This window comes from Citrus clementina, unplaced genomic scaffold (assembly GCF_000493195.1).
Source record: "Citrus clementina cultivar Clemenules unplaced genomic scaffold, Citrus_clementina_v1.0 scaffold_7, whole genome shotgun sequence".
Lineage (NCBI taxonomy): Eukaryota > Viridiplantae > Streptophyta > Magnoliopsida > Sapindales > Rutaceae > Citrus > Citrus x clementina.
This window is the reverse complement of record NW_006262075.1, coordinates 6,714,436-6,724,331: the sequence shown is the minus strand read 5'-3', so window position 1 is coordinate 6,724,331 and position 9,896 is coordinate 6,714,436. Positions and strand designations below refer to the sequence as shown.

Here is a 9,896-nt window from a genome sequence, read left to right as displayed (position 1 = left end):
GGAGTATTAGAATGCTACCAGCATTCAATCCTGTCATTTTGTCAGCCTTTGAAAAGCTTGAGAGCCAACAACCAAGCATAGATTATGCTTTTGAATTCATGCAAATGTACCTCACATGACATGTGTCTATTAATTATGAGTCATTTATGATCAGCAACACCCTTAATTGAATTTCTAAAACATGATAATCATAGTTTATCTAAACAAATACACACAAAAAAAAAAAAGATTCTCTCCCCCTTTTTTTAATAAGAAGAAGAAAATGTAGTTTGTGTTTTATTCAGATTAATAAAATCCCTCACATTTCAATGTTCTTTTTCTTTCCCCTTCATTTTCTCATCAAGAAAACAGAGCAAATAAAAACAGAGCATGTATGAACAGAGTAAACAGATCAGGAACATTTTAGATCAAATCTCAACAACACAACGACGGGTATAGAGTAATAATTTTTAACCCATGTTTGGTTGTGAAGATAATGTAATCCAGAATATTTCGTTTCATTTTTATCGGAGAAAGATCAATAAAATTTTTCAATATGTATCCTTTTCCCACAAATTCTCTGCAACCAAACAGAGTATATAAAAACAGAGAATCTTTATAGCAGATCACATACAGTACAGATATAAATTTTAGATTAAAAAGATCAAAAAAGAATTTAATGCTGCTGAATAATGGAATAAGAGTGGCTTTCAGTTATAGAGATGAGAATAAAAGAGAGCCTTACATCGGATGCTAAGATGTGAGCCATTTTTGTGGAATTATGATCGAGTGAGTGAGAAGAGTTTGTTGTTGTTGTTGAAGCAATTTATAAGTTCATGGTTAAAAAGGGCTTTTTGGTCACTAAGAAAAAATGACTTCCATGAGCGTTTTGGTATCAATAAATCATTTTCATTATATGATTGGTCATGTTTGTTGTGATTAGAATTTAAACAAAAATAAATGAAAATTCCTTTACCAGTTTGTATAAATTCACTCGCTCTTTAAGTGATTGTGAACCACCTATTTCGTTACTTATAATTAACAGAGGTTATTTGAATCTCTCTTATTAAATAAAGAATACTGGCACTCACTTGAAAGTTGAAACTTGTAAGCTTATGGTTATAAATTGCGAAAACGACTTGCCTCCCCTTAATGCCAATTGCACTATATGAATTTATGAACCAACCCCCACCGGCATTCCTAGGAAAGGAAAAGAGAAAAAGGCCAAATACATTCCGTTTGTTTAAAAGAAATAAAATTTCTAGCTACTACACCAACTATTTTACTAGTCTCAACTAACATTTTCAAATAGCCATGCCAATCTGAGCTTTTGTACAACAATATTGAGATGATAAAAAGAGAGAGGAATTGGAAGAATCTCTGTTGTTGTAGTTGTGGGTTGAGTCATTCATTCATGGGGTGTAAATAGAAGGGCCACACTTGCATTTCCAACCCTCAGGCTCATAATTTGCGTACTGAATACCCAACTGGCTGCGCTGCTTGCTGGTTGTGGGCACTTGTACGGCTTCACATGGAATGCATCCATAACACTTGTTCTCACAGCTTGGAGGGGTTGATCCTATTTTGCTATCGAAATTATAACCCTTCAAAGAGAACAAAACAAAGGTTGTATTTTGTCAAAACATTTGTTAATGACAGACACAACGGAAGAACAGAGAAGAGAGAAAGAGACAGGCACACCTCTTTTGAGCTCGAATTTGGGTCTATGGTGACTGGTAAAGCCTGCGGGCTCTGGCCTGTAACTCAGAAGGCAATGAAGTTTGGTTAGTACTGTGTTTCTTCACAAGCTAAAGCCGAAGAAGATTTTTTTCATAAGGAAAAATAGGGCATGGTTGTGATACTTTTAAGTCAAATGGAAGCTTAAAAAAGAAATCATGTAAAAGTAATTAAGTTTTGATATGCAAAAGGCTATTTTTTGGTCTAAAGAGAAAAACTAATAGATATAATCATTGCCCAAAAAAATAGGGGGTGGAGTTTCAGCATATATAAGTTAATTACCAGGTGGATGACTACCAATACCAACACCATCATTTGGTGCAAAATGCCTGCTTGTTGCAGAAACCCAACTCACAATTTGAATGGCTAGTAACAACAAAAAGCAGCATAACCTTCTCTCCATTTCTTCAAGACTTCAAGTGATGATGATTATGACAATGAACTTAAATGATGATGGCAGAGGGAAAAAGAGCGATAGAGATATTAATGTCTTAAAAGCACACAAACTTTACTAGCTGGATGAGGCCATGCATGACTGCTCAAGTATATAACCAGGAAAATGAGAAAAGACAAAACAATCAAACTCCCATTTCCCCAGAACCTCTAAAAGTTTCTTGGATTTCTCCTCAGCCTCTCTTTAACATTCATTGGTATGGAGATTTGGTTGCTTCACAAGCAAAGTCATGGGTTAGAAACAACAGTGAGGTTTCCTTTTCAGCTTTTATCTTGGTCTTTTCTTTTAGTACAAGCCACTTTCTCTTTTGCTTACTCAAACCAATCTGATATACTCTATGAGCTGTCCAACTCCGTTCCATAAGGCTAGAATAACAGCTCCCTTTTTTGGGGTCTGCCAAAAAAGAAAAGAAAAGGAAAAGGATAAAAAAAAACCTGCATGACCATATAAAGATCAGAAGAAATCTTGCCTAGACTGCAGTGCCTTTTGCTTTTCTCTCAAGACTTATTTCTATAAAAGGAAAAAGAATCCATTGCTGCAGACTCCCCACTTATTTAAAAGGAGAATAAATGCATCAATATCTGAGACAATCAGCAATGCAGATAGGTTTTAAATTTTAATGAGTGAATTAATAAACTTAGTATGGTACTACTTGAGTCAACTTTGTAGTTGTAGAGGCTGGTAGATCGGGAACACCAGGACTTCGGTTAACTTGATCAAATCCGAGCCATCCATTAACATCGGCCATGAAGTAATTAAGGATCATGGTGGTCCAGATTCCCTTTTGGGCATCTGCAGATGTGCCCATTTAATGAGCAGTAGATCCGAGTACACTCTATCACCATGTCATTTTACTTCCTCTTTTTTTTTTTATTACATCACTCATTACACCGGACCAGCTGGTCCTGGTTTAACAAAAGACAGAGTAGGGAACGGAAGCAAAGCATGCAGGAAAAGAAAATGAGAAGCTATTATTCACTCAAGATCATCCTATAACTATGCAATTTTTAGGTGTGAGCTATGAAAGTGAAACTGGAAAGCAAAGATTGAAAAAAGGAAACCCTGATATAACCATTCAATTGTCTTCCTCTAGGGTCTTGGCGGCTAGATTCAGGCATTGTTATAATAGACAATTTGGTACTTGTTTGTGAGTCATAATTTCCACAATCAGGTGCTTTGGTGTCACCAAGATGACAATAAAACTTTCTTTCAGAGGAGGAAAAAGCAAAAGAAAAAAAGAAAAAAAGAGAGAAGAAAAAGAAGAAAATAAGACGATAATCAAGAAAGGATGAAATGGTAAGCATCAAAGTCAGTGGTAAGCAACAACTGCATCTATATCTTCATCTTTCTCATTATTTTATTTTGTTTTTGAATATATGGTGACTTGATATTTGATTTTCTGCTAGAAATTACACATTGACACCTGTGCCTAAGTTCAGTGATTAGATCATTCAATATGCTGTACAATTCCAGTCACTCAGTCAGTGCTCTCAAGTCTCTACTCTCTGGCAGCCTACCAAGTAGTCAATAGGTCATTTCAAGTCCATTACAGTAATACAGGACAGCTCATGCTTTTAAACATTATGGCCATTGCAAAACTCTTATCAAGCACCATTTTGTCCATGCAAAATTGGACAGCTCTGGTGTATCATAATTGCCACAATACAGCAATATAATTAGTATGGTCTCAAAATAGTCTGAGTATTCCATACAACTCAGTATAAAAAGCAAATACCTGGCCTCTACTTTAAAATCTCTCAGTATAAATTGCTTAAAGAATTGATACTAAGCTTAAATGGAAATGGTACCATCTCATATGAAGCAATTTCAGTGACTAATGCAACAAATCATTCATATTCACTCCAAAGAATGTGAGAGGAAAGATAAATGGACATCAAAATTTTAAAGAGCACACACATTCTATCCTGTGAATGATAAAATTTGTACCAAATACATATCAAAGTAAATTTAGTGAAGAATACAAGAGATTTTTCCTACACAAGCTCATTAGGTTCAAAGTTTCTCTCACAGGCAGCAGCACTCAAAGCACTCCATCCATGACTTACTTTGAAGAAGAATCATGACTGCTAGAATCTTTTTTCTTTGGATGAACAGCTTCAACAAGGGCCTCGATCTCTTCCTTGACTCTTTGAATCACACCTGGCCCTTTCACTTCTTCTATTGGGGTGTTCTCATCGATGTCATTACTAGTCCCATGAGTTTCTTTGGTATGGCGTGGTGATTTATCATGGTGAATAATTGCCTCAATCTCTTCCTTAGCTCTTTCCAAAATGTTTGGAGCCTTCACATATTTTTCTTTAACAGGAATTGAAAAAAAAAGAAAAAAGCAATGTAAATTATATCAGCTACAATTATAGTTCCAACTCCCACAAAAATTTTACTAGCAAGATCCTTACGAAAATTATGCATCTAAATTCTAAACCTCAACTTATAACAGTGGTTTGACATTTTGTATTAAACAATGGAATCAAATGTTATCTACAAAACTCGATTCTCATTAATCAAAAGCTGAAGTTTTTAGTTTGTGCTTGTACTAAAGATTGAAACTTTCAATATTCTGGCATCATACAAAGAAAACAAATTAGCATGAAATGAAAAGCACCCATTGAACATGATTGTTTATAGAGAAGATTAAAACAAATAATATCAAATTTCATGAGCGATATGTCAATTTCACAGTTTTGCATTATTATTAAAGTAATGCAATATTTTCAAAATAATTACACTTTTTTAATTAAACCTTATATAATAATCAGATGGAAACTTGAAATAAATGACATATTGACAATATATTTATACCTGATTGATTGACTGATGGGTCTGGTTTTGGTTCTGTCATTGAGCCTGCAATAAAATTTTGTGGGTGTGATTCTGATCACTGTTCAGAATTTTCTGAAATTTTTAACTCTTGGAGTCGTGGTTCAGCTGAGCTCTTTTTCCTGGTGTCACGTGCGAGACGTGTGGATAAAGGTGCGGGAGTTGGCCTTTCACACAAAGACCGAAGTGATGGGATCAAAAATAACTCCGGTTTATTTTGGGCAGGTTCATATTTTCAGACCCACATTGGAAAGAGTATGTCTTATGACACCCCTCAAAATTTCTAACGAAGCCCCCTTACCGAAATTACCTAAACAACTAAGTCGAATCAATTCAATTATTATTTCGAATGGAAATTCAATTAAACAAATAACTAAATTATTATTTTGAAAAACTTATTACACCGATCACATTTCATAAATATTTATATTATAAATTTTAATTAAATTTTTTTTAGAGAAAATTATTGTAGCTTAGAGTTATAGATAAAAATTATATAAAAAGAAAAATTAATTTAAGATTTTAGAACTTGTATGTATATTTTATAAACAAAAACTTAAAACAGTTACTCATTTTAGGGTGGCAAGATGAGTTATTGTAATATATGGGTTTTTATCTTATAAATTAATCAGGGGTGTTTTAGGAAATAAAATTCAACAGAGTGGCATAAGCGGCTTAGGGGGGGTGTTTGAAGGTCCAATCAAACTAAAAATAACTTGCTCGGCTGAGGCCCGAGGATCGTTTTTCCTTGGTAGTTTTCACAGAAGTGGAGCATGTTAGAGTGGAGCTTTTAACATCCCTCTAATCCTCCATAACACTTATTTTTAGTTTTATTTTTTAAAATACCCCAATTTTAATTGATAAAATACAAATTCATATATTAAACTTAACTACCTTTTCATAAAATTTTATCCTAAAAAATTATTTTTTAAAGTTTTTATTTATTAAATATATACAAATCTTAAAATCTTAAATTGTTTTCTCCTTATCATATAGTTTTTGTCTCCATAAGTCTAAAGTCTAATAATTTAAATATATATATTTTTAATTAAAATTTAAAATATATATACAAATTATGATATCGGATGTGTATAAATAATTTTTTAAAAGAATAATATTTTGAGTGCTTGATTGAATTCCCATTATAAAAAAAAAATCAATTTATTTGGTTATTTAGATAATTTTAATTGAAAAAGGGGCTTTATGAAGAATTTTGAGAGGTTTCAAAAGGCCTGCTTTTTTTTTTTTTAATAAGGTGAAAAGACCTACACTAAATCTTATAGCTACTTGTAACATAAAATTTGAAATAGAAAAAAAAAATCATAAAGTTGATGTCTTAAAATTATAAGTTTGATTTAATAAAAGTCAGCCAATGTATATATAAATATGGGTTAGATTTAACAGACACAATTTTAGACATAATCATAAACACATATTTTTTACCATTAGATTAAAAAAGAATGAAATATGAAGATTAAAGGACATGAATTATTAATTACAGTAATATTTTTCTCCTTCCTCCCTTTAGTGTTTCATCTATATTTCTTCTTTTACTCATATTTTCATGTTTCTCTCTCTTATATTGCACAATGAAATAGATGGAAATATTAAAACCATCAAAATCAATTTCTTTATATTAGTCTCTAAGATCTTTTAAGTTTTATGCAATTGGAGGAACTGGAATAGTGCGTATGCTCTTGTTCGTTTATTTTGCCCATTATTATTATTATTATTTTTGTTGATATTTTTATGCAACTTCTCCGTATAAATCCATGCAAATCAATTTGACATGCAAAATTTGTTCGTGTTTTACGATTTTGTTTGCTTGAAGTATATGAAAAGCTTTTTAGATTTGATAGGAGTGAGAAACGTGAGGTAAGAGAGAGAATAATTAGGGAAATAATTAATTACCACATGATAAGATCCACGTTATTTTGTAACTAATAAATAATAATTATGTCTTCTAATTTTCACCTTTTTTTTAATTAATGGTCAGAAATTTGTGTTCATAATTGTGTTTAAAATCGTATCTCATGTACCTACAATCATTGCATAGGATAATAATCGGCAGGAGAAAACATAATAAATTATATGAAAAAGGAAAAGAAAAATCAAACAAGAGTAAATTATTAGGCCCCTAAACCCTAATAATAAGAAATTAAAAATTAAATTTTATCGATATCGTCATCCTCAAACTCGATAAAATTACTGGAAGTAGCATCATGGTCATCATTAAAATCAGCCAGGGGCGGCTCAATTAATTTTGGGACTTTCGGCGAATTATTTTAATTAAGCCTTTTAGAAAATTTGAGGTTAAATATATGTATTAGTTTTATTAAAAAGTTATTTATTTAAAATCAATTTTTCTAGCTTTCTTAGGTGCAAAATTATTGTTCAAATTTTTATATTCTAATTTCGCTAATATATTTTTCTTAATATAGCTAAATCTTTTAACTTTTTTTTCGACTTAGTTGATCTTAAATAAGTTTTTATCAATTTTAATTTTGAAAATTTTCATCAATTACTAATTCTTCACTCTAATTCACATCATTTTTACTATTTTTGTCAAACTTATCAAGAGCTCCTTTTTGAGATCGAACTAACTTTTGTATTCTTCTCTTTTTTTCCCAAGTTTTTTGTATCTTGATGCACATTTTCTATTAGATATTTTTTTCTTTTTTAGTGAAAGAAGAGTAAACAAGCAAACAATTATGCTAGATAATTAAAAGAAAACAACTATAATATTTAAAAAAGAAACAACAACAATTGAATAACACAACTAATTAAGAAAAAATAGGAAGGAAAAACTTGGATATTTGAAATTTAACTTTGGTGGATTGATATTTTATACAACAATGATCAATGGAAATAGTTGATTTTTTTTCTTAAGCAAAAATTGAAGAACGCTTTTTTTTTCCTTTATGCATTAAAGCATTGAATGTGTCGTGCCTTTTTCTTTTAATTGATAAAAAAATAATAGATAACAAGTTAGCAAATGCGTGACTTTTATAAAGTTTTAAATGAAATAACATCGAATAGAGATTGTTGTAGGAATTTGATAATTTATTTGAGTAAAGATTATTATAGAATCATAATAATAATAATAAATATAAATGAATAATTTAATAATTATAATATTAGAGAAAAATTTGGGGCCTTCATATAGAGTAGGGCTCTAGGCAACTGCCTAAGTTGCCTAGAAGAAAAGTCGCCCCTGAAATAAGCAGCATTGCCTTCGTTCAATCGAATACTATCAGGTAATTCCTGTAAGTTCTTTTATCTCCTGGCCTCATCAGACATGTACTTAAGCATGACATTGGCCTTCTCGTCTTGATAATCTCTCGAGCCAACATCAATAATATCACCGGTGGCAGAGCCGCCTGGTGCCGCTAGTGCATGTGGCCTTGCAGCGACCATTTCTAAGCATTCGAATGACTTGGGCATACTCTTGACCCTTTTCTTTCTGTACCAACTCTCTCTTATTTGCGTCCTCACCGGCCTCATCCTCATTTTTTGCTCTCTTCAACGAAGCCTATAAATGGCGAGAACACAGAACAAAGCTTGCTGCCGATTTGTAAAGACCTTGATCCCTAACATACCAACATAAAAAGAAAATTCAGATTGCTTGGGAAAATCACAATTACTTGGAAAGAGACAACTTCATTTGAAGACTTACCCAAGTGAAAGAGTTCATTGCAGAATCCATTTTTGCATCAAATAACTGAACTTTCTAAGCCGGAAAGGAAGATGAAAAATAGAACTTGTAATAACCACTGACTAAAAACCATATTTGTTCGAAAACATTCCCACACAAACAATGAAAGAAAGAATCATATCAGAAATGAATAAACAGATAATTGATCAAGTAGTGAAATCCTCTAAAACAAAGTTTCCAGAATGAAATATCCCAGATTCAGGCTTTCTGATTTCACTGTTGCTGCCTGGTTTGTAGATGATTTGCATAATATTTTTTGCTCGGCCTGAACCAGACAAAAACAAAAACGGAATATAAATGAAAATGGAACTTGTATCAGCAGCGAGTTACAACATGCATTTGTACGACACTAATGAAAGTAATAAATATTTTGCTGCCATATGATTGCATGCTGTACCAAATATGTGTATTACAGACCCCAAATGCTGAAAAAAAATTGAAAATGCTTTGCTAATCGGCCCACATCATATTGATAACTGTAGGGTCCAATAATCCAACCGGGAAACTCAATCATAGAGCAGATAAGATAAGATTAAATTAACTTTATTATTGAATATATATTAGCATATTCTACGATTCTATCCAATGGAGTCCACAATTAATGTTTTGAATAGTAATTTTGTATTACTGTATAATTTGGTAGCCATGGTCAATTGGTCATGATCATCGTAGTGGCTATGGTGAACTCGCTTGTCATTATCCGTCAGAGTTGCTTGTGAGGAAATGCTATTAGAGAGATGACCCAGCACATTGCTTTGATTGTTCTAACCAAACTTAATATAAAAATTGATATGGGACAGTCAACTTTTAGAAATTGACATCAGGTATTCAGCTTATTGAGACCGGTTGATGATATTCTATATTCAACTTTTTGGGCTTCTGGGAAAGCTGCTCTAAGTCCTGCGGCCAAGTTCATACAACTTTGTTTTAGAAAATGGATCTAGATACATGTTACAGTAACCTTCTTTATAATTTCTTTCATAAATAAAATCTACACCCCCCCCCCCCCCTTCTCTAAATATATTTTTTTTCTATTTTTTCTAAAATTTATGATTAAACTCTAGTGCTAAAAGTTTTTACATCGATATCATACATTCGTGTCTTCGCAGCTTTCAAATGTGTACAAGTTCCAGCAAAGCCTCAGATTCAATATAACTAAATGGTGCATATGGG

General features: G+C 32.1%; 3 protein-coding genes across 3 annotated transcripts in view; all 3 read right to left on the bottom strand.

Annotated features, from left to right (window-relative positions):
* LOC18037712 (coatomer subunit zeta-2) overlaps window positions 1-878 on the bottom strand; it is a 2,488-nt gene extending 1,610 nt beyond the window's left edge. The window contains exon 1 of the mRNA XM_006426520.2: window positions 725-878. Coding sequence (XP_006426583.2) covers window positions 725-748 — 24 coding nt within the window. The 5' untranslated portion in view covers window positions 749-878. The remainder of the gene's footprint in view (window positions 1-724) is intronic.
* Window positions 879-1,177: 299 nt separating this feature from the next.
* LOC18037711 (EPIDERMAL PATTERNING FACTOR-like protein 3) lies at window positions 1,178-2,372 on the bottom strand. Its single transcript, XM_006426519.2, has 3 exons — window positions 1,999-2,372; window positions 1,681-1,736; window positions 1,178-1,583 (listed from the first exon to the last, which is right to left on the bottom strand). The coding sequence occupies exons 1-3, from the start codon at window positions 2,117-2,119 to the stop codon at window positions 1,392-1,394; spliced, it is 369 nt and encodes a 122-aa protein (XP_006426582.1). The 5' UTR covers window positions 2,120-2,372; the 3' UTR covers window positions 1,178-1,391.
* Window positions 2,373-4,001: 1,629 nt separating this feature from the next.
* On the bottom strand, window positions 4,002-5,127 carry LOC18037794. Its single transcript, XM_006426518.2, has 2 exons — window positions 4,991-5,127; window positions 4,002-4,486 (listed from the first exon to the last, which is right to left on the bottom strand). The coding sequence occupies exons 1-2, from the start codon at window positions 5,028-5,030 to the stop codon at window positions 4,233-4,235; spliced, it is 294 nt and encodes a 97-aa protein (XP_006426581.1). The 5' UTR covers window positions 5,031-5,127; the 3' UTR covers window positions 4,002-4,232.
* Between the last annotated feature and the right edge of the window lie 4,769 nt (window positions 5,128-9,896).

Excerpts from the sequence above, each read along its gene's own strand:
- LOC18037711 (XM_006426519.2), bottom strand. The coding sequence starts at position 2,119 with ATGGAGAGAAGGTTATGCTGCTTTTTGTTGTTACTAGCCATTCAAATT. Across the intron at positions 1,737-1,998 it reads TATTGGTAGTCATCCACCTG|GCCAGAGCCCGCAGGCTTTA; the intron begins GTAATTAACTTA and ends TCTGAGTTACAG. Across the intron at positions 1,584-1,680 it reads CAAATTCGAGCTCAAAAGAG|GGTTATAATTTCGATAGCAA; the intron begins GTGTGCCTGTCT and ends TTCTCTTTGAAG.
- LOC18037794 (XM_006426518.2), bottom strand. The coding sequence starts at position 5,030 with ATGACAGAACCAAAACCAGACCCATCAGTCAATCAATCAG. Across the intron at positions 4,487-4,990 it reads CCCATCAGTCAATCAATCAG|AAAAATATGTGAAGGCTCCA; the intron begins GTATAAATATAT and ends TTCCTGTTAAAG.